Source organism: Amphiprion ocellaris, chromosome 23, assembly GCF_022539595.1.
Source record: "Amphiprion ocellaris isolate individual 3 ecotype Okinawa chromosome 23, ASM2253959v1, whole genome shotgun sequence".
Lineage (NCBI taxonomy): Eukaryota > Metazoa > Chordata > Actinopteri > Pomacentridae > Amphiprion > Amphiprion ocellaris.
Window position 1 is genome coordinate 5257482 of NC_072788.1, and position 22991 is coordinate 5280472.

At 38.3% G+C, this 22991-nt stretch overlaps 4 protein-coding genes across 6 annotated transcripts; 1 reads left to right on the top strand and 3 right to left on the bottom strand.

The window, feature by feature from the left end:
* Positions 1 to 1929: 1929 nt before the first annotated feature.
* On the top strand, positions 1930 to 12813 carry LOC111562554 (uncharacterized). 3 transcript variants are annotated; one of them, XM_055007599.1, is made up of 5 exons: positions 1930 to 2469; positions 8676 to 8728; positions 8953 to 10019; positions 10119 to 10484; positions 12292 to 12813. In XM_055007599.1, the coding sequence occupies exons 3-5, from the start codon at positions 9989 to 9991 to the stop codon at positions 12726 to 12728; spliced, it is 834 nt and encodes a 277-aa protein (XP_054863574.1). In that variant the 5' UTR covers positions 1930 to 2469; positions 8676 to 8728; positions 8953 to 9988; the 3' UTR covers positions 12729 to 12813. The 3 variants fall into 3 exon arrangements, with proteins under 3 accessions (XP_054863574.1, XP_054863573.1, XP_054863572.1); XM_055007598.1 differs by having other exon boundaries at positions 1930 to 2286; positions 2403 to 2469; positions 8676 to 10019; XM_055007597.1 differs by having other exon boundaries at positions 8676 to 10019.
* On the bottom strand, positions 5366 to 8043 carry LOC111562547 (uncharacterized). Its single transcript, XM_023261132.3, has 6 exons — positions 7998 to 8043; positions 7507 to 7830; positions 6645 to 6686; positions 6432 to 6542; positions 6300 to 6334; positions 5366 to 5619 (listed from the first exon to the last, which is right to left on the bottom strand). The coding sequence occupies exons 1-6, from the start codon at positions 8041 to 8043 to the stop codon at positions 5497 to 5499; spliced, it is 681 nt and encodes a 226-aa protein (XP_023116900.2). The 3' UTR covers positions 5366 to 5496.
* A 1142-nt stretch (positions 12814 to 13955) lies between the features above and the next one.
* Positions 13956 to 16718, bottom strand: LOC111562546 (uncharacterized). Its single transcript, XM_055007596.1, has 6 exons — positions 16656 to 16718; positions 16230 to 16571; positions 15795 to 16133; positions 15535 to 15669; positions 15385 to 15425; positions 13956 to 14893 (listed from the first exon to the last, which is right to left on the bottom strand). The coding sequence occupies exons 1-6, from the start codon at positions 16696 to 16698 to the stop codon at positions 14765 to 14767; spliced, it is 1029 nt and encodes a 342-aa protein (XP_054863571.1). The 5' UTR covers positions 16699 to 16718; the 3' UTR covers positions 13956 to 14764.
* A 1450-nt stretch (positions 16719 to 18168) lies between these two features.
* LOC111562553 (uncharacterized) lies at positions 18169 to 20384 on the bottom strand. Its single transcript, XM_035943924.2, has 5 exons — positions 20381 to 20384; positions 19570 to 20250; positions 18785 to 18910; positions 18666 to 18700; positions 18169 to 18577 (listed from the first exon to the last, which is right to left on the bottom strand). Exons 1-5 carry the CDS (start codon positions 20382 to 20384, stop codon positions 18464 to 18466), a joined length of 960 nt encoding a protein of 319 aa, XP_035799817.2. The 3' UTR covers positions 18169 to 18463.
* Positions 20385 to 22991: the final 2607 nt, after the last annotated feature.

Genomic DNA, 22991 nt, shown 5'->3' on the forward strand with positions numbered 1-22991 from the left:
GTGAAGTCTGTTTTTTCTAACACAAACCGACAATGTTTGACATCCACAGGTTGTTCCATCATTAATTTCTCCCCATGTTGTTTCCAAAAAGTATTTCCAAAAACAAAGGTTTATTTTATGTAATCGTTCTCACTGCTTCCATTTCTGTTTACAGCTCTACTGACTGCAGAGCCCCGGTGCTTTCAGTTGTGCTCAGACCACACTGTGCTGCTTCTTCCTGTGAAACGATAAGAATTTCATTCACCCCTCCTCCCGCTTGCAGATCATTCACCTCACCGTATGACTAAGTCTGACGATCGCTGGCGTCAGAAAGAAATGAGGAGGACAGACCAACAAATATCAATTCTCCATAGATATTGTAGCTTTATTGCAAAAAATTGTAACCACCCACATAGCAAAGCACGCCTATCTGCTGGCAGTGTGAATGACACAAGTTTCCACTTCTCTCTCTAATGCAGGCCTTCTGTTTCTCATTGCTTTTGGAAGGGTCCTCAGCACTGCAGAGTTCAGGTCATTGGAGCGCAAATTCTGTAAATGAAGCATTTAGAATCGCAAACTGAAACCAGCACAGATTGCACTTGTCCTGCCCCTGTTTGTCAGTCTCATACCATGTTGGAGACAGTCAGTCGTGGGCCAGACTTCTGTGAAGCCCATGAAAGGCCTGAAGACCACCTGGTTCTTTTGACAAATATACATTGGGTCAATCTCCCCTCTGTTTAAGGGCAGTGTATAGACACGTTTCTGGGCTATTCATGAGCTTAACCTCAGACTGTCTCAACAAATGGGGTTATACATGCATTGCATAGACTGCAACAGAAATGATTGGTTTTAACCCTTGGATATTCAAGAGTTGCTGGTGGGTTTAAAAGTCATGTTTTCTCTTTTTAAAACAATCATTAAAATGGCACCATTTAGCAGAGTGGGGCACCATAAACAGTTTTTGGATGAACTACAGGCTGTGTTGACACAAAGTGAAGTAAGATAAAATAAAGCAGCAAGGTTAAAAAGCATTGGTATACATTTTTACAATTTGTTGGAGGATACATTTAGCGTGGTGAAATAGCTTTCAGGGCTTGGTGTTCAAAGTTCATAAGCAGTCATAGTTATGATTTTTTGTTACCAATTTTTTGAAAATTCAACTTTACATCTTTTTTTCGGGATTTAACATATTAGAACTTTGTCACACTAAAAGACATTTTTGTGTTCTCTCTACTTCTAGCAGTGGTTGTGCTGTTTTCCGCGGAGGTGCAGGACTTTATATTACAGTGAAAAATGAGCCCACAGTGAGCTAAAATATGACGGGACTCAATAATGCCAACAAACTGTTTGGAATTCAGAGACACTTTTAGACAGTTTTGCTAGGAATATTGTAAAAGAAAAAAATGCTTCGCCTTGTTTCTTTCAGGATTCCGTTCTTCATTTGAAGTTAAATAACAACATAGAAAGTCTGATCAGTTATGAATGACTAAACGAACACTCTGTGATGGATATATCTCTCAGAACTTGTTACATCGTGCATATTGCACATTAACTGTACCTGTGTAAAGCTGCCCAATTTTTAACACCAAACCAATAACAGCCAACACAAAGAAAACACTGCCATAGATCAGAATCCAAAGGTTTGCATCTCCATCAGGTGCTTCAGAAAAAGAATAGAAATTACGCTGTAGAAAGAATCTGGTTGCTTTAGATATGGTTAATGCAAAATTACTATGGTAATATAGGAGAGGAAAAAAAGAACTTTACTTTCACTGTCAAAATATACTTCAACATGGGACTCACGACTTCCTGTAAAGAAACATGGGTATTAATGCAGCAGATGGCATGTTTTAGGTTGTTTTCACATTACTGTGATACTAAATTTAAGTTATGCCTTACATATGATGAGAAAAAGTACACTGAAAGAGATTTGGTGTGACTGTTATCTTACCTTGAATGCTCAGCTCAATCAAATTGGCAATGACCGTATGTTAGTTCATGTAAAATCCACAGAAATACATCCCAGTGTCAGATAAATTCACTTGCTTGATCTTGAGAAAGACAGTAGTGACATTGGAAGTCATTTCAAATTTTCCATTTTGAAATCCATTGCAGAATGAGGGTGTGTCATCAGCATAATACGTAGAGGAGATGCAGCTGGGCTCAGTTCTGTCGACCACTCTGAACCGCTCTGTCTGAGTTGGACCGGTGGAAATGTTGGAGCACATCAGTGTGACTCACTCTCCAGACTGGACCTCCACAGTGTGAGACTCAGACATCCAACCTGAAACAAAGAGCAGAGAGAACGTAAGCATTACTTAACAGTTACTGTAATTAGCATCAACAATTCTGCCAATTCTCTTAAATCAGTTTTCTAACCAATAATTTTGAATTCCTGTGTGTTTTTTGCTGAGAATAACTAGGTCCCAGTACTTACCGAGGCTGCATAGAAGCAAAGCTGTTTGCAAGTCAAAGATCTTCATTGTGCAGGTAATGGTGACACTGCAAGGATAGTTTGTGTCATCCAGCCTCTATAGAGGGGTCTAGATGGGCGGGGAGTTCCCATCCTGTCACGCACAATGCAATGTCTTTGCTTATAACACTAGTAACTTAAACATTAAAATATGACATCAGAGGAAAGCATCTTGCACGGAGACCACACATGATATGTTATATCTTTGTCAAATGCATTTGGAAAACAAAGATATCCAAAAAAAAAAAAAGACAAGTTCAGCAACTCCTGCAAGTGTCCTCATCTTGTCTGTAAAGGTCTTGTATGAGGAGTATAGATATAAATAAAAGATTAACTGCTTTTTCTAAATTATTATTATTATTTATGCTGCTTTCTAAGGATGCTGTTTGGATTCATTCCATGATCATATCCCAAGGAATCGTGTGAAATGTGCGTTTAAAAACCTTTATTGTCCCGATCATGTTTCCATTTTAAACCTCTACAATTGTTATTCCAATTGCATGTAAAGCAGCTGTGGAAACACGAGTTCTGGCTCCATGTAGCTGTTTACATAAGAAGTGGAAAGCACATTGCATTTCTCATATTAGAAGATATAAACCTTTATAACAGTATGATGGGTGAGGTTTTGAGGATTTCTATTAACTTGCATACTAAATGAATGTTTAAAATCAGCACTTTTAATATCTTAATGACTGTGTCCAAAATCGCCACTCACTATCTAGGGACCACTTTATAGTGAACTATGTAGGGAACACCTTGGCAAAGACACATGTCAGCCACTGCTCGAACTACTAATTATGTTGCACGTCACATTCATGGTAAATCAAATTTAACAATACAACCTAAATGGGAAATTGTATAACTTTATAAAGACAAGTTTTTGCACTCTGGTTTGTCTCATTCACATCGTCCTTCACACAATGCATGCTGGTGCATATTGCTTGGTTAGTGACCATCAGCTGTACGTGACTTTTCATGTTGCATTGTGGGATATTTTGAGTACTCTATATAGGCGGTCACATCTGTAACTTAACATTCAGACAGCTCTACAAAATGGCAAACACCCTATGTAGTTCACTATACAGCGTATAGTGAGTGATTTGGGACATATTCAGAGAGACAGCCAACCACGCATGCTATCAGCCCTATGGGCAATTTAGAAACTCATTAAAAGCAGTTAATCTCAGCATGTTTTTGGACTGTTGGAGGAAGTCGGGGCACCCATGCTGGCACAGTGGGAATATGCAGCTCTATACAGAAAGACCAGGTTTAGCTATGGAGGTAACACTGCTATCCACTTCTCCACTGTATTGGCCTCATGTATATTGCTGTTGATCACCATTGATTATCATATTACACTGGGACCTGTGAAGGGGGGGATATCAGGCAGTCAGAGAGTTGTCACTTCCTGAAATTCAGGTTCTGGAAACAGGAAACAGGAAAAAGCAACTTGGACAAGGACCACATTGTGATGGCTAGACAACTCGGTTTGAGTATCCATAAAATGACAGGTCTAGTGTATGCAGTGGTCAGTACCCACCAAACTGCAAACTATTGACAGAGTCATGGGTGCTCACCGATGTATGTGGGGAGTGAAGATTGCTCTGGCTGAAAAGCTACTGTAGCACAAATTGCTGAAAATCTTAATGCTGGCTGTAATATAAAGGTAGCAGAACACAGAGCATTGCAACTTGCTGCAGACTTCTTGTCTACATCTGCAAATGGTCACAAGTGTCAGAACTGGACTAAGAAATTGGCCTGGTCTGATGAATCATATTTTGTTTTACTTTGTGCTTGTTTGTTGGTAAAAGATAGCAGCAGGATTTGCTATGGGAAGGATTCAAGCTGGCAGAGGCAATGTGATGCTCTGGCCAACGTTCTGCTGGAAAGCCTTGTGTCCTGATATTTTTGTGGCTGTTACTTCGACAGGCAGCACCTAAATAAACATTGATGCAGATCACATGTACCCCTTCATGGCTGCAGCATCTTTCAGCAGCATTATGCTCCCTGCCACATTGCTGAAAATGTTCAGGAATAGTTTGTGGAACATGACAAAGAGTTATGACTTGATGACCAGAAGTCTTGTGGAGTCCATGTCTTGAAGTGTCAGAGCTGTTTTGGTGGCACAATAGTGACAATGTCCTGAAGTTAGTTTCATTATCATTGCAGACCGGTGCAAATTAAAGGTAAGAGGAGTAATTAAACCCTTTGATGCTTAACATGGGTCAAAACTAACCCACATTCAATTGAAAATGGGTATCTCTTGACCCATGTTGTGCATCAAATGGTTAACAAGGTTGGATAAGACTGAGATGCACATGTAAGCACTGTAAACTAGCTCAATATGTGTTTACTACATCAGTTCTAGTCTGTCAAATTCAGAGGAAACAAGATCAACATGATAAACTAGTTGTTCACTGGAACTAAAAGCACTTTAACAGCTTTATCTGCCAGATGCTAAGGGAGCAGCACTCACTGTGTGTGATGTTTGTGATCTGTGGTGGAGACTATTCTTGGCTCATATACGTTTGTCACCTAAGTGTGAACATATTCTGTTGGTTTTTATGTTTCTAAATGTCTAAATACAGCAGCTGCTTTAATTAGATGACAGTTAGGCCTTTTTTTTTATACTTTCCAACAGAGCTTTTAACTTTAGATGCCTTTTGGTTTTCACATCGCGTGTGCTCAGACCACACTGTGCTGTCTCTTCCTGTCAAACACTCACATGCATCTCACTCCTCCCACTGCAGACCGCTTTGCTCTGTCCATGAGAGTTTCACAGCCATCGTTATGCTCTCTGACTCCTCCTCTATCACACCTTAAGTTTTTTTTCCCCTCTCACACAACAAGCAGATGCAAAACGAGACACAAAGACTTAGCAACACAGAAAAAAAAAAACCAGACATGTTCAGCCTGAATACAGAAGCTTTATTTTTTGCTAGGGCTTGTTTTGTTTGCTACACACACACAGAAAATACATCAGCAGGTGAATATGATAAGGCATGAGTTGAACTCTGATTTGCAGTTCCAGGAGCCTCCTGAGTTTATCTGGTGGCAGCATAAACAACATGTGTCTCCATTTCTCTCTTTGCTGCAGGCCCGTGGTGTCTTTTCAATCTTGTCTGGAAAGTTACAGCTGCGTAGTTCCCATCATCTGACCTCAGATTCTGAAAATTAGAATGTTTAGAGTCACATGCTATATCACACGTACTGTAGATTTGCCACAAATCTGTGTGGGTTGCACCAAAAAATAATATGAAGATTTCTTTGAGTTGTAATCACAGTTTAGTTACATTTACACTGTAAAATGCAGGTTTATTGACTTAAAGCAAAAGCTGAATATTACGATTTAAGATATACACCACTGAGACTGAGTCAAGATAGAATTACAGAAGATTATTAACAGAACCAACATTGCTTAAATTTATAATTGAATTTTAAAACTGCTGCTTTGGTACCATTTAATGTTTACAGCCGTATTTCAGAAACTATATGCAACCAGTTGCAGAAAGACTCAATTTTCTCTTCCTTGATAAAATAGCTTCCTGTTGAGCTGATGGAACATTCATGTGTTTCAGAGGGGAAAAGCGAAATCAGCCATTGGAAGAAGGGAACAACTACTGACCAATATTAGTTTGAAGATTACACTTCAGTCGTTCAATAATTTCAAAATCTGATTTAAATGAGCTGTTATTACTTAAGGTTGAAGAGAACGAGAGATTCTGACTCTCTGCTTGCCTGAACTGGCAGTTTGATGCCGCTGACAGAGGTTATTCACTGACTAGTCATATGTTTAAAGGCAACTTTTACATATTAAAAAGTGTACATAAGTTTAAAAAGGGTTTACCTCGCTTTTTTCTGTTTGTGATTCTCCATTCACAGCTAAATAGCAAACACAAAAGTCTGATTAGTTAGTTATTAATGACAATAAACTTGCTTTTCAGTCTGGAATGTGCAACAAATTAAAGCTCATCTGTACCTTTTTGGAGTTTCCAGATTTTTACAGCCTGTACAAGGACTACTATAGTGAGCAAAACAGTCAAACCACCAAGGATCATGCTCATTAGGTATGCGATTGTGTCAGGTTTGTCTACAAAAAGAACATATAATAAACTGTAAATTTAAGCTGGTTGCTTTAGATATGTTTTATATTAAAATTACTTTAGTAAAATGCACAATTCAAGAAACGTACCGGCAGTCTTTAAATCCCCTTCGTCATCGGATTCATCATTTCCTGTAAAGAAACATCAGCATTATATTAATTTATGCTCATTAACCTTCTGAACCCCAAAACCAGCTGGCAGATTTGAAAGTTATTTTAACAGAACCAGCCAAATTACATCATTAATCAGCCAGAAACTTTAAAAATTGCATAATGTTCAACTTTTTGATGATCCCTGAACTTATCATCTGTGACATCTGTTTCTTTTAAATGACTAATTCTAAGAAAACATTGTGATGTTTCAACATTGTCACTTTATTCCACGTCTCATTTTGAAAAATTGCCAAAAGCAAGCCATTTTTGCAGCAGATTCTGTATAACAAGAAAAATCTGTGTTACTCAGGTCAACCGAGAAGCCAAAGGTGACTCAGCTGTGACTAACAGTCAAATATTCTGTCACTTTCTGGCCTTTTAGCGGTGTTCAAACAGAGAAGACAGGAGATGATGAGAGATTGAAAAGAAAGTTGGACATACTAGATGAAAAAAAAAAATGCAGCATGGCTCAACAATAGTGAACAGAGGAGCAAGATTTTGGATGATACATTCAGCATGGAGAAATGGCTTTTTAAAGTTGATATGCAGAGTAGTGTGGAAAAATGGATTGTGTGTAGGGACTGCAAAAAATGTAAGCAGTAAGATATCTAAGTATGTAGAGCCACCATTTTCTTTCCAGTATCAGTAACAGACATGCAAAAATAGTAAAAAACTAGTCCGCAGTGAGTAAGAATATGACAGGAGCAGAGCTGTTTCACACTACTGTGATAATACATTTAAGATATTCTCTACATATAATGGTAAAAAGTAGACTGATATGGTGCAACTGTTATCTTACCTTGAATGCTCAGCTCAGTTGAATTGGCAATAACCGTATGTTTTCTGTAAAATCCACAGAAATACAGCCCGGCGTCAGATATATCCACTTGCTTGATCTTCAGAAAGACAGTAGTGATGTTGGAAGTCATTTCATATTTTCCCATTTGAAATCCGTCACAGAATGAAGGTGTGCCGTTAGCACCGTACATAGCGGAGATGCAGCTGGGCTTAGTTCTGTTGACCACTCTGAACCACTCTGCCAGAGTTGGACTGGTGGAAATGTTGGAGCACATCAGTGTGACTTCATCACCAGACTCCACAGTGTGAGACTCAGACATCCAGCCTGAAACAAAGAGCAGAGAGAACATCAGATTTAACCCTACGCCCGTTTCAACAGTACATCAGAATGAATTCAACGCCAGCAAATTTGCAAGTTTAACATGGAAAGTGGAATTCTGGATTCCAGAGACAGTTTTAATGTATTTGCTGCTGATAATAAATGCTACTTACTGTGACTGCAGAGAAGTAAAACTGTAAAGGAGGTGAAGCCCCTCATCCTGCGTGTAACACTGTCAGTCAGTGCCCTTTATTTATGTCATTAGAAAGGGGCGTGGAAATGAATGGCTCTTGCTAGAAGGCTCAGCTGTTCCACAGACACGTCAGACAACAGTTTATTAGGCATTAAGGAAGGTGTCCTCACCTATTTACTGAATGCTCGAACAGTCAGACATACGTGAAGCCGAGCTATAGTGTACAGGTGGATGCTACGTTTTGCTTCTGTGCCAACATTGCAAAAGAAAGACCATTGTGGTTGGAAACAGTAGCAGCACTGCTGATTTCAATCTCTGTATGAGGTTATTTTGCGGTCAAAAAAGGCGGTGCTTTCAGCCTAAAATTATTCATCATAGTGAATTTTAATGGTTTTGAGAGGTTTCTTCTGACTGGAAGTACAAGAAATGTACTGCCACATACTGGAAATAGTAATTCAACGTTCATTAGTAACATTTCAATGTTTGATTTTAGTCTTTGGTCTTAAATGTATGCAAACTGTGTCTCTGGGAGTAACATTTTTTCTATCATACTTACTGTTTTAGACCCTTGTGAAGGATTTGCTGAAAAAAAATCATCACAGGATGTTTGTTTGGGTCAGTTACAAGGGTCACAGTGTTTGTTATTCTTTCTCATCAGGTGAAAGTCGTCAATCCCTGTACTGGGAAGCTACTGTAGAACCAAAAACACAGGTAAGACCACACCAGACTCACCACATATTTCAACCTGTCCCCTCCAGGAGGCACTCCAGCATGATGAGTTCAAGCGTAAGTTGCTGAGAGTGCACAGACAGGAGGATATATGTGCAAGTTACTCAAATAATATGATGAAATACTGTGTAGGGCATGAATATTGGGTAGCGGATCACTTCTCTCTCTATTGTGTTCTGTCACTCTCCTTGTGGCTTCAATGCAAGTCTCCTGAAGTGTCTGCCTCTGAGTGGGCCTCTCATCACCGCAATTTGAACCAATGGTTGACCTTGCAAGATGGGTTTTGTGGTCAAAAAACACTCCTTAGTCTGGGCTTCCCTCCCACCCAGGCGACCCTGTGTCCCCAACAACCACCCATCTTAGCAATGTGACGCTTCGAGGCCTGACAGACTTTTTGCAATTATACGTTTTCCTGCTGCCATTGCACTACTTGCACATGTTGCTCCATTTACAGGACTTAAATTTTCTGACTTCACTGTATGTTTTTAATATATTTTGTTGTGCATTTGACACTATACGGTCCATTTTTTATTTTAGTACTGCTCAGAATTTTTACGCTTGTCTATTTTATATTTATATTTCTCTTCTTTTTTTTATTTCTTTACCATACTTACTGGATATCTTTGCTAAATTACCAGGGCTCCAGACTAGCTTTTTCACTGGTTGTACCTCCCACCATGTCACAGGCAAAACACATCACTTGCTGAACAACATCTCATCGGTAGATTCTACAACTTACCAATGTTCCCTAAACCCTCCCAGTTTGGAGCCCTGTTTAATTTACTAAATATTTTTCAATTGCACACATTTCTAACATTTTATTCACTAAATTCAAGAATTCAGTTCAACATTTCTTCATTTATTCTATCTCGTTACTGTCAGTTTAATGAAATTATTGGTGTGTGTTGAATAAAAATGATTAACCATGTGCCTTGAAAATAAGGCTGTTAAATTCAAACTAAACATTTTTTCTTCATCCGTTTTAAAATAGATTGTTAAAAATTATCACTATTTATCAGTATTGACTGAAATGAAACATATTATGCAAAAAGTTTTTTTCAGCTATGTTGCCCAACCATATTTCTGCCATCGTTGCGTTATTTGCTTCATTTCCTACTGAGGCCCTACAGATGTTAAAAGTGTCACACAGGTTGACCCTCTTACCAGCCAATCAGATGCAACCCCATTTTTAAGCTGGTGTTGTGTCGCTCAAAACGATCAGTTGCCAAGACCTCTGAGACGATGCACCCGTATGTGATCATCTGTGGAGTATGTAAGTCTCTCTCTGAATGTCATTTATTCTCAGTATAATTAAGGCTAAAAATGGATTATCAGTTCTGTTTGTTGACGATTATATATTTTCTTGACCCAGTTCACCTGTCAGCTGTGATCCAGTCGGAAACCGTCAGACAGGACACCGGAGTGATCACCGCCTCTGTCGGGGAAAATGTGACTTTACATTGCTTCTACGAAAGCCAAGTGGCGATGCACTTCTCCTGGTACCGACAGCTGTTAGGAAGCAGACCAGAGCTCCTGTCCACTATTTACAAATTTGGAGATCCATCCAAAGTCTTCCCCTGGCTGGAGAAAAACCCCCGTTTCTCTCTGCAGAGGATGGAAGGGACGAATCATTTACATATCTCCGACATCCACCTCTCAGATTCAGCCACTTACTACTGTGGAAGCTCACATTCCAACATGGTAGAATTTGGAGAAGGAGTCTTTCTGAGTGTTGAAGGTATTGTGTTTCTGTTTTGTCATTGGCCTTGACTCTTAAGTGTTCCTTTACCTAAAAATTATAGTGTTTGGACAAATATATGCAGTACAGACCAAAGATTTTTAAAACTTTTGATAGTTTTAGTTAAATGAACTTATTACAGCTTTCTACAAGGATATGGAGCAACCAGTCAGGCTGTAAAAATTCAAATTTGGTGACATTTGGAGCCTTTAAAACACCAATTTTCCATCTTATACACCGATTTTCATTTCTGGCAAATTTAATGGGACTGAAGAAATTCGTCAGAAACTCTATCAGAAATTTTTTTTAAAAGCAAAATGTATTATTAATAATAATATATTAATAGTATAATAATAAATTCACTCAGGAAACAGCAGAGGCAGGATAAGTTAAAATTCAGAATATCAAAATGTGACAATATTCAAAAAGTTAAAGTGATAAAAGACAAATGAGTAGAAGATTGTTAATAAAATTGGCTGTCCTATTGAAATGATGCCTAAATGTGGGTTTTAGTTCCGATTTAGAGTCTAAATAAATGGCTACAAGACTTTGGGGTTCTCGAAGGTTCACTGGATACAAGCGAATCCGACAATTAAGTAGGGCCAGGACCATTAAGTTATAGAAACCAGTAAATTAGTCTTAAAATCAATTTCTAAAACAGACAGGAAACCAGTGCAGAGACTTTAAAATTGGTGTAGTGGGTGTTTTTGTGTGCAGCTGAGTTTTGAAGCAGCTGTTGAAATATATTCTTTTCTGGGTGACTAGGTAGCAGAGGATTACAACAGTCAAACCTACAGGTAATGAAAATGTGTTGACTTGAGAGAGAAACGGTTACACTCTGGTGATGGGCTTCAAATCATAAAATGTATCATTAATTTCTAACCTATGGCTCGAAACTGAGTCAAGATGACTTTTTTTACTTGTTTACATGAGTTCAACTCCAGTGCTTGCAGTTTAAGATCAATTTTGTCTCTCTAAGTTTCAATGACCAAGACTTCATTTTGGTCCTGATTAAGTTGTAGAAGATTCTCTGCCATCTATAACTTGATATTTAAAGTACAGTTAAAAGTGGCATTGACTGGCTGTAGGTCATCAGAAGACACAGCGAAGTACAAATGTGTGTCATCAGCCTCTCTGGCATTAAGTAAATGTTAAACAATTTGGGGTCTAAACCTTACCTAAACCGTACCTTGAGGGACATCATAATTAATTTTATTGCTTGTCGACCAACATATTTTAATGCTTGTCAAGATTTAATAAAAACATTAATGCAATCCTATTCATGAACCTATTCAATACAAATAAACAAGGTTATTTTTAAGGGGAACATGCTTTAATCCAATGTCTTATCTACACAATGTTTTGATTTTAAATTAAATTATTAAGATACAACTGCCACTCCAATAATAACTCTAAAAGCAAAATGTGAATCTGCTGCATCAACTCAACTTCATTTTCTGATGTAAAAAAGTACAATTATGAAAAGGGAATTCATTAATTTGATCATTTATTGGGAAGATACGGAGCTTTCAGTTGACTTTTTAATGCGTATTGTGTCATCGTCAAGTTGTTGCCATCTGTGCAATCAGTGCAATTCTGAATGTTTTTTGTCGTAAAACAAACAGGCATAGTGAGTCACAGCTTTTAAAAAATAATAGAACTGAAAGGTCCTTGTAGAAAACTCTCATTTACAAATAAATGCATGTAAATGTTAAGATTATGAGAACAATTAAGGCTACACATACATTATATTTACAAAAATCAAATATGAGAAAAGGCATTTTCTCTATATGTTAATTCTCTTTAGGAGACAAGCACCAGGGAATTATCCAGGCACCAGCATCCAAGACCATCCAGCCAGGAGGATCTGTGACTCTCAACTGCACAGTAAAAACTGGGTCCTGTGATGGAGAACACAGCATTTACTGGTTCAGACGTGGATCTCGCCAAGGATTCCTTCACACACACAAGGATCAGTGCAAACCAGCGCCTCCTTCACCCAGCTGCGTCTACCATCTGCAGAAGACGAACGTGAGCTCCTTGGACGCTGGGACCTACTACTGTGCCATGGCCTCCTGTGGGGAGATCCTGTTTGGAAATGGAAGCAAGCTGCTGATGGGAGATGAAGTAGAGGACCAAGAGGCCCAGATCAGAATCTTGGTCTGGCTGTCTATCATTAGAGCTGGGATTCTCTTGTTCTTTGTAACGATTTCTTTCTTTGTTGTTGTCATTAAGACCTGCTGAAGTAGCCAAAGATGTAAAATATCAACCCAAATTACACGAATGCCAAATTACACTTTGCTTAATTAAACTGTGCTATTCTGACAGAGCCTTTGTTCTGTGATGTTTGTTGCATACGACATGAGGTTGAAAAACCACAAATAATTCTGCATTGGTCATTGAATTTAAAGGTTTGTTGTGCATGCACAGCTGTAAATGAAATTATTTGGCTGTAAAAATTCAGGTTTTAATAGTGACACTGACTTTCTAAACATCACAATTTCATGGGTTGACTGTGTTTCAAGATGCCATCTAATGTTTGAAGTCATTCCTAATCTATCAAACTGGTTTACCTCAAAAAAGCAGTTTTTTGGACAAACATCAGCTGCTTTCTCTGTAGTGTGTTTCTGTTGTTTCTAACTTTCTCTCTGAATGATAATTTGACATGTAAATATAGCCACTTTCTCACTGTCTTTATATATATATGTATGGTGATTTTGTCAGACAATGTCAGGATTTTATCAGGATTTTGGTTTTGCACAGCAGGTGCTTGGACGTGACTGCTGGCTAACATGTAGATTTAATAGGTTTAAGGCATTTTAGTCATTATTTCACTGTTATCTGACCACAGAAGCACAAAAACATATAAATGACAGCAGCTTTATTGGGACTTCAAATGTAATTAAAAAAAACTGTATATGTGAGAACAGGGTGTAGGAGAGAAGCAACTGGGTATAATGGGAAATTTAGCAGGAGGTGGAGTGACTCAGTGCTGAGGGTGAAGTTGCATGTTTGACCAAGTTGATTCAAAGAGGATTTAATGTTGCTTTCTGATCCTAAAAAAAAAGGTTTAGATTTTGCTAGCTGCAGTGCTACATAACATATTCAGTGGTTATTACTCATAATGTATGTGCTGTCAGAGACCCAGCGGAGTATTTCTAAACTTTGTTTAATCACAAAAATAGTTCACTGTGAATTACTGAATGTTTTCAGGGTGGAGTTTCTTTGCAACAAAATGAGGCCATGCTGCTTGAAACCACCTATATATAATAACAAAAAGAGCGCAGGGTTTTAAATAGGCCAAACTCTACCACCATACCTGAAGTTTCTCTCCTCCGTTTCATATGACCGCAGAAGTGTGAAAAAAAGGCTGAAAGGTGTGACCAGTTACTGTAATGAAGCTGAAATGTCACTGTATGTACAGGATAGAAAAGCTGTACCACACAGTTTTCTTTGTGTGTTAACTTTATTTTCATGTCTTTCACTGAAATCGACACATATATTAGTTCAGGAAATATTCAGTTAATTTCAGCAACTTCATTTCTGAAAATGTTTGTTTCTAGATCAAATATATTTATATCCAAAATCAAAATAGCCCCAACAGCATAAAGCTGTTGTGTTTGTCTCTGTTTTGTCTTTTGAAGTCATTGTCACCACATTTTCTAGGCATATATGTCGGTTCATTTACAATCATAGTGTTGATGAGCAAAAAATAAACATGGTAATTTTTTTCCCAATCTGTTTTTATTTTGTTCTATTGATTAATAACTTTACTTTGTCTGTAGAGAGTGGATATTTTTTTTCTCTTTTTAAAAATTCTAATTAGTTGAGATTAAGCTTAATTTTCTTCATTATTTACAAATCTAGCATTTTTGTGCTACATTTGTAAACGTAGAGAAAATTAAGAGTCAGATATGAGAGATTTCAATCAATTTTAAGTAAATTTCTATTCACTTCTTTCTAGTTTTTGCCACGTGAATTCCAGATTTACAGAAACACGTCACGCACAGCATTAAGACCATTATCATAAAATGCACATGTAAAATTTGATTTTTTTTTGCTTTATTGCATCTAATCTGTGAGTTTAAGTTTGGCACCAATACAGAAGAATTCAATTTAATACAATGGTTAAAATAAACATAAAATTTAAAAAAAAGCAAAAAAGTGTGATGCTACTTTTAGCTTTGAACACTGGAAGCAAATGTCAAAGATAGAAAAGTGATTGTTCTATCAATATTCTATCTATAGATAGATAGATGGATAGATGGATGGATGTCCTGTCAGTCTCGCTGACTGTACTTAACACCAGAATAAATCACCATGTCTGTGTCGTGTTTAACTGGAGCTGATCGGCAGGAGGAGATTCTGGGAGCAGAAGTCACCGCTGCATAAATAACTGGATCTGTATTCTGAAAAACATGAAAAGACAAATATTTTACACTTGCCCCGAATGCTTGGATACAGTAGGATACGTTTAATCAATCCTTAGAGGCTGACTGAAGCACTCTACGTACTTTCTTTCTTGGATAATTGTCAAAGTATTCATTGCAACAATTCATATATTAAATAAAACTGCTCAACTTGATGTTTCCAACAATACCAGTTGAAATGATATGTTGGCAAGAAAAATTCTAGACAGTCTCCCCTTCTTCGTTATTAAAAAATGATCTCCACTGCCAGCATTTTCTGGTGAGGTACATGTAAAAACATTTCTATATCATTATATGAAATAGAATCTTTGATTGGTATAAAGTCCAGCATAGAAAATCTGCAAATGTCACCATATCAGATGATGGGAGATTTAGAAAAAATAGACTATTCTGAGAAAAACAATATTTAGCATGTATGGCTAGCCTTTATAATGACCAAGACCTTTAAAGCACGATTGGGTTGGACTTACTTGATTGTCTTCTAGAGACTCATTGATGCATCTGGATGAGGCTGAAAACAAAGAAAACTCCTGTTACTGCTGGCTTCTGCCAAGTATAAGTCACCGTAGTCACTCTGCAGGTATATATAACTATTCCATATAATGCATAGTTTTACATACCTGCAGCAACTTTCTTGTGGTTCTTGCAAAGCTTCCATACAAGCACAAGTGTCACCACACCAAAGATGACGTTTGATAGAATCAGTGCAGTAACACCTGGGCTCAGATCAAGTGATTTGCTGAGGGCAGCATCTCCTTTAACCAGAAGAGAATAAACCAACCGCATCTATTTTAGATTTTGAATGCAGGCGTTAACACAAATTGTACTTGCACAAATGAAACTTAACAGTACAGCATGACTTTCTTGCACTCTGTCTTACTGTGGATTTTAATCCTGGTTCCATTTCCAAACAGTATTTGTCCACATGCAGTAACAACGCAGTGGTAGACTCCAGCATCTTCATAGCTGAGGTTCCTCATGCGAAGGTTGTACACACAGGTAGATTCTCCAGAGACCGTGTGGCAGCTGCTGTTGTGATTTCCAGATGTGTAAATCATTTCAGGAGCTGAATGATCAGAGTTTTTCAGCCATGTGACACTAGTGTGTTCTGCATCGCACTGATAAAACTGCACAGAACATCTCAGAGTCACAGAGTCTCCTGACTGGGCTGAATGAGACTGTGGCTGCTTGACGACATAGTCACTGTTCATCTTTGCACCTTAAAAGGAAACCAAATGAACGAATTTAGAGTTTCGTTTTCATATAGCAATCTTTAGATGCTAGGAAAATACTTAAGGAAATTACAGAACAATACCTTTTATCATCAGAAAGGTCCCTCGTCCAAACTGAACGTCTTGTAGTTTCATCACTCCACAGTAGTATGTGCCAGTGTCCTCCCTTGCAGTCCTAGATATAATCAGGTGACTACTGGTGCTGTAAGATATTGCTGAAAAATGACGAAACTGCTTTTCAAATTTTATCTCATTAAACATTGTATCTACTGAGGCCACCAACTGCAGTTTCCTTTCAGTGGTCAGTTTGTACCACACTCTGTTTCTTGCAGAATTAGAAATAAAACATGAGATAATAACTTTGTCTCCTAGTTTCACAGCTTGGAAAGAGTCAGGCTGAGAGATGTCACTAAACTGTGCTTTACCTGAAAGAAACAGAGACAACGAGACTCATCAGTGCACTTTCATGTATGTAGATCTGCATTAAAAAGAAACATTTTGTTACTTACACACAAACCCGAGCATGGAAACACATAGAAAACACATAACCATCTTCTGTACTTGCAGCTCCATCTCCACCTGTTGAAGTGGCAGTGGCAGCAGGATCACTGAAGTATATACATATGGTTTGTCAGACATCTGATTGGTTCATCATACTCATGTAGTCTCCCCTGATTGGCTGTTTAGTAAATCAATCAGATTTGATCACAGGGAAGTAAAAAAGATGCTGATCACATGCTAACGCCACAGTTGATCGGCTATTGTTCTACCAAAGTTAGATTTTTGTCACAAACACAGCACTTTTATCAAACTGATTCCAATTAGCTGCAGAGCATAATGTGTTCATAATGTGCTCCTGTTCGTATGTCAAATAAAATGTCAAATAAAATATGCACCACCTCTGAATAACTGCATTGTCTCTAAGTTGAACAGTGGAATATTTCATGTTATTAACAGCAAAAACATGAAAATACAGGCCAGAACATAGAAACTCAATGCAACTAATATACCTATGATCACTGAAATAAAACTTCTAATGTTGAATTTCCTTCAAGGTTAATAAAGCATCCATCCATCCATCCATCCATCCATCCATCCATCCAGTCTTACTGTCAAACTGCATGAACCTCATTATAAATTGAACAGCAGAATTTCCTCAGTTTTTGAGCCTATGGGTTAGGTCTATGTGCATGTCTTCATCATGGCTCTATATGAAAAAAAAAAAGCCATGTGAATCGCAAAATCTGTAAGACTTCGCAAAGATGGAAAAGGATGCAGAAAGTTCAACTAAAACTCAGTAGAAAACACAGTTGCAGCAGAAATCTGTGGCCTAGAACCAGCCACAGTGCCACTAATCGGAGCTGCAGTGGTCGTCCTATTATAATGATGCTTCGGACAGTGCATATGCCTGGCAGTAGTGTGTACGGAGCTAATGCAGTAGATACAGCTTACGGTGCATGTATGAAAGGGAGTCCTCCCAGTGGACCCCAAGTGGACGAAGTAGTATATTAACAATGACTACACAACCACATAGAAACATGTTTTCTACCTCCCTATGATAGGTAGCCTCGTCTTTGTTTTGGCCTACCAGTGTCAAATGTGAGAATGTGTGATATTCCTGTTTGTCGCAACACACTCGTGGGTGTTGAGTGTGTACAACATAGGACTAAATACACAACCCTCTGATATCCAGAAAGTGACATTTCCAGATGTGGAGATCTGTGATCCAGTTGCAAAGTTTGAGCTTCCACCTTATCACCTTTTTTTCTCTACTGTCATGATGCCAAGGCAGGAGGAGACAGAGTAGCATTAGTGGGCGGTGCTTCGAACCCTGTGATGTTTTTGTCACCTGATGGATGCGTAAATGCTGGTAGCACGATGAACAAATCTACCTCACCCTTCTGAGAACCACTGTTGTAGACACATCCTGCTGGAAACCACAGACTGTCTTTCCTGCACTTACTCTGGTTTGTGGTTGCATGTAGAATAAACAACATACAAAGAAACGGTTGTGGAGGATTTTGGTTTTATTCATGTTCACGTTGTACATGCAGTGTCAGTGCTGCAGGTTTGTTTGATAACCTCAGGTGCAGTGTTTTGACACAGACAGAAGGAATCAGTGTATGAGGCACAGTATTGGGCTGTACTGGCTTACTGAGAGTAAATGTTGTGCAGAAAAGGCATTAGTCACTTTAAAGAAAACAGGAATTTTCTCAGTGGAAGAGCTTTATTGCAAGGGAAGCTTTAATATGACGTCTTAACAAATGTGCATGTTAAAGATATCAAACATATAAGGAGATCTTGTCGTAGTCCAACTCTACTGCCTCACACTGGAGTACACACATTCACTGTCTGTATTTCCTCTTGATCTGATGGTCTTGTGGTTCCTTACAACAGCATAATGAAGGTTTTCTTCCTCTTCATGGTGGGACTGGTGGTAAAAGATAATATAGTACAGGCATCAAGAAGAAAAAAACTAACGTTTAACAAGAAAATCTTCAACAGAAAGTGATGCTCACCACTGGAATTCTTGCAGAAGACGTTACATTGGAGTCTGTTTATTTAAACAGAGAAAGAAAGTGATATTTGTTCATGTGCAATAGGCGCTCAATATTTGATGTTAGCTTCAAAGACTTACCTGTGCACTGGCAAGGTCTTTTGCTCATTTTGTAGACTGAGACAGCCAGTAAAACAATCAGGATAGTGGTGAATGCCAAAGCTCCACCCAACAAGTACACTAAGACAGAAATGCTCACTTCACCTGCTGAGAGAAGAAATAACAGGAAATTTTGCTTCTTTTCCCTGCATTTATTTTATTATTGATATTATTAATGGGACAGATTTGTATCTTATCCAGTTTATCCCAAAACCACAAGGACATTTGGTGTTCATGACTGTTCTTATAATTGCCCACAAAAAGAAAGCTTGCACTTCCGAAAGTGATTTTAAAGGTGGCCAATCCATTGCACTTATTTTGCATCATTATGTATTTTTAGCATGATCTGAAGCTCATCTGGAGCTTTTCAGTCACATTTAGACAAATTAGTCAGTTTAAAACCAACAGTTTGATGGGCAGCAGTTTACGGCCAGTGAAGCAATCTTCCTTACAATGGCTCAGCTGTAAAAAGAGATAAATCTCACATTTGCATTCAGTCGCTGCAGCTATTGAATATATGAATGCTATATGAATGCAGTTGTGTTGTAATGTGATGGAAAGCTATATTTCTTGGTGGTGGAAAGCAATTTAGTTGCCACGACAAAAGACTAGCCTTAACATTTGGAAGTAATTGCCTCATGGAAAGTATGCCTCATGGTTACAAAGAATGATAACGCTTGATCAAATGTAAGTATTATACTGAGACAGATTTGAAAAAAACTGAATCTGTCCTCGTCAAATGTTACATCTTCTACAAAACTACTCACTCTCAGTGTCCAGCTTGGTCCCGCTTCCAAACAGAATGCGTCCACATGAGGCTACAGCACAGTAGTAGGTCCCAGTATGAGACAGATTCAGGCTATTTATTGGCAGGCTGTAGACACAGGTTTGTGTTTGTCTGTTGTCTTTCTTTGTACACTGATCACTCCTTCCTCCTTGGCTGTAAATGAGTCCTGGATGAGAATCTTCAGAGTTCTTGAACCAGTAAACACTGTGTTCTCCATCACAGGTTCCAGTATGTACTGTACAGTTCACAGATTGTCCGGGTTGGATGGTATTAGACTGATGGACCAAAGCTTTGATGTTCAAACCTGAACCCTTTACACTAAGAAAAGTGCCTTCATAAAATGTAAAGGTATAGAAATTGCTGATTACACAGTAGTAAGAACCTGAGTCTGAAATTCTCAAATCTGATATCGTCAAGTGATTTTTATCATTTGTAGCATCCAGTGAGAAACGTTGAGGGTTATTGAATTCATCTTGAAAGGTAGCTCTAGCGCTATGCTTGTAGAATGTGGACACCAGCTTTGGGTACATTCCCAGAGTTTGCTTATACCAGTAAAACATCATCAATGCCTCATCTTGACAGAAGCATTCCAAAGTCACACTGTCGCCAACATTTGTGGATTTGAAGTGAAGTGGTGATTGTTTCAAAGTTGTCTCATGGGCTGAGGAGAAAATGAAGAGACAAAGCAAATGCACACAAAATTCAATACATGTTGCAGGGATCTGTGTTGCTCTGTAAGGTAGACATTATGGTTATAGGTGAAATGAAGCAATAAGGAGATACAAACTTACCCATAGTCGTCGCAAACAGGCATGTGAAATACAAAGCAAAGGCTGGAGGCATCATCGTGCTTCGAATGCTTTGAGAATGAATTGAGTCGCTGCATGTTCTCCAGTCTTCATAGGCAAGGCTGTGTTTGATCGGCCAATCAGATTGAAGGTCTTAATTTGGAAACAGTATGTTCAGTGGCACATTTCTTTTCAAGTTTGGTTCCTTGAGAAGAAATTTAACAACAATTGGGTCTTTAGACTGGTAATAGCTTTAGAGGAATCACTAAAAGAGAATTAATTTGCACTGTATGTGCAAAACATCCCTCAGTGAACAGCAGTGATTGTAAGTGGCAGATATACATGAGTTGATTTACTTGTTTGCAGGTTTTTCTTTGATAAATACCTTCAATAATCCCATGCACAACTGGAAATAATCATTTTTTAATGAAAGAATTCAGCAGTTTGTCAATATTTAAGGACTCAAATGGATCTTTTCCAAAGATAGGAGCCTAAAGTGGTGTTGAACAGACACATCTTCATAGGGACCGTAATTATAGACGGTCAAGTGCCGTCCTGGACAATTATCGAGCTGATATTTAGCATTTTTTCCGATTGTTGCTATTATTTTAATCGATTCCTTTGATCGATGCGCTACTTTGGCTCAGATGCAGCCACCTCTGTCTATGTGCCACCAATCTGTGGTTTCAAGCAACGTAGTCACACATCACCAGTAAAATATGTCTGTTGGTCCCAAATATTAGTTGTTTGTCTCCTTGATTACAAAAAACTATTGGCACTGAAAAGATATATTAAAAAAATGTGTCGATCCCTAAGTGTTATGGTTACATGCAACTGCAACAAACAACTGAATAGTGCTTATTTTATTGTCTGGCTACAAACTGAACTTACGAAAGAGGCAACAGTAAAACACAAACCTGAAAAATAGATTTGCAGAATTTGTGGATAAATTCTCACCATGCAACTTTAACCCCTTCCTGCTCTTGATATTTGTCTTGTTTATTGGAAAACCTCACAAAAAGACTATTGGTTGGTTGACAGATAACATTAAATGATGTATTTTGTGGGTATTTTAAACTAAAACAGTCTAAGATGTTGTTGGTCACAGTGAAACAAGAAAACTTCAGCCTAAACAAAGTTACTAGTTAACAAAAGGTGATGTGCTACTTTCTCGCCTCCTCTTTTAAACATTTCCTGGTGGGGGCTTGCTTACGGCGTTTAAGATATGAAACTCATCTCATACAGCTGCATTTGTCAGATGACCACTCTTTGCTCTCGGCTTTTGTCTGAGTTGCCGTACGGAAACCACAGGCCAGTGTTCCTGTTTACAAGCGAGTACTTAAGTTTCCACTCTCGGAAACCTGCTCACAGTAGTTCTCACCTTTTCACCACAAGACTCAAAACAAAAGTCAAACGCTGAGAGCTGGCTGCTTTATAGGCTGCACACTCTGCTTATGTTTCTAGTTGCAAGAGTGTATTAATAGATCAGAGGGGGTTTTTCAGCAGGGTCTCAGTGCTGTAGCTTTTGCATGGTGCCTTTTTTTTATATCACTCTTTACATTCCACACCAGAGTTTTCACTTGAACTCCTTTAAAAACCCAATGTAGTTTTTTTGATATTGATGTTAGTTTCATGTCCTTTGTGAAGTTTAGAGCTTCCACCTGAAGTAGATTATTGTTTTCTCTTGTCTGTTCACATCATATCATTCTATAGTAACAGTTCAGTTTACTGAAATGACATTTTATCCACCCACCAGGCTGTCACATAAATGTTTGGTTTTATTTATTGAGGTTTTGAACTCTGTACCTCTAAGATTTGTGGTGCCTCGATACTAGAAATTGTTGTGTTGTGTTGTTCCACAGACCTAGTTGTTAAATTCTTTACACTCAAATATCTCATGGTGAGGTCAGTGAATTATCAAGTTATAATATAAGCAAGGGCACTTTTTATTTCATCTTATTTCTTTTGTTGACTTCAACTTGTAAGACTACAAATCACACACAGTTGCATTTCCTGAAATGCCCAGACAGCAGCCTTAATGTCATGTGACTCACGACCAGTTCTGATCGTCCCAAATGCTGCATGTTCACGAGTCAGTGTGGCCGTCCAGCTTTTAGCACATCTCCTTGAGAGCAGAACAACATCAGCCATTGCAAGCTGCAATCCAAGACAATGGAGTTGGAGTTCATCATTGGAAATTAAACTTGGGGACACTGAAGGCCACCACAGCAGGAAACTGCTCAATATGCAGATGGGAAACACAAGACAGAACATCCTAGCCAGGCTAGCGGGTTAGCAGCAACTGAACTTTAAAAGTAAAATCTTTGAATTTAGCACTTTAAATGACAAAGCAGATCCTATGCCAAATTAAGATTGTCCATGATATAATGTTATCCCCTTAAGATGAACAATTTTAGCATCTTCAACACACCAGACAAATAAGGACTGCATGAGGAATACCATTATAGGTGATACAGGACACACAGACCCAACAATATATTTTGCTTGCTTTGATTACAATAGTATATGTAATAGTCCACTGATTGCCATTTTTCAAGTATCACCACACAGCAAAATATACAGCAACCCAGAGAATAGACAACAGGAGTGGATG

What these genes read in the sequence shown, in the direction of transcription:
- LOC111562547 (XM_023261132.3), bottom strand. Translation starts at nt 8,043, where the DNA reads ATGAGGGGCTTCACCTCCTTTACAGTTTTACTTCTCTGCAGTCACA. An exon ending in TTTACTTCTCTGCAGTCACA is followed by an intron (nt 7,831 to 7,997) that starts GTAAGTAGCATT and finishes TCTTTGTTTCAG; the next exon opens with GCTGGATGTCTGAGTCTCAC. An exon ending in AACTGAGCTGAGCATTCAAG is followed by an intron (nt 6,687 to 7,506) that starts GTAAGATAACAG and finishes GTTTCTTTACAG; the next exon opens with GAAATGATGAATCCGATGAC.
- LOC111562554 (XM_055007597.1), top strand. Translation starts at nt 9,989, where the DNA reads ATGCACCCGTATGTGATCATCTGTGGAGTAT. An exon ending in TGTGATCATCTGTGGAGTAT is followed by an intron (nt 10,020 to 10,118) that starts GTAAGTCTCTCT and finishes TTCTTGACCCAG; the next exon opens with TTCACCTGTCAGCTGTGATC. An exon ending in AGTCTTTCTGAGTGTTGAAG is followed by an intron (nt 10,485 to 12,291) that starts GTATTGTGTTTC and finishes AATTCTCTTTAG; the next exon opens with GAGACAAGCACCAGGGAATT.
- LOC111562546 (XM_055007596.1), bottom strand. Translation starts at nt 16,698, where the DNA reads ATGGTTATGTGTTTTCTATGTGTTTCCATGCTCGGGTTTGTGT. An exon ending in TTCCATGCTCGGGTTTGTGT is followed by an intron (nt 16,572 to 16,655) that starts GTAAGTAACAAA and finishes TGTTTCTTTCAG; the next exon opens with GTAAAGCACAGTTTAGTGAC. An exon ending in GACCTTTCTGATGATAAAAG is followed by an intron (nt 16,134 to 16,229) that starts GTATTGTTCTGT and finishes TTTCCTTTTAAG; the next exon opens with GTGCAAAGATGAACAGTGAC.
- LOC111562553 (XM_035943924.2), bottom strand. An exon ending in GACCAAGCTGGACACTGAGA is followed by an intron (nt 18,911 to 19,569) that starts GTGAGTAGTTTT and finishes TTCTTCTCTCAG; the next exon opens with CAGGTGAAGTGAGCATTTCT. An exon ending in CTTCTGCAAGAATTCCAGTG is followed by an intron (nt 18,578 to 18,665) that starts GTGAGCATCACT and finishes TTTTACCACCAG; the next exon opens with TCCCACCATGAAGAGGAAGA.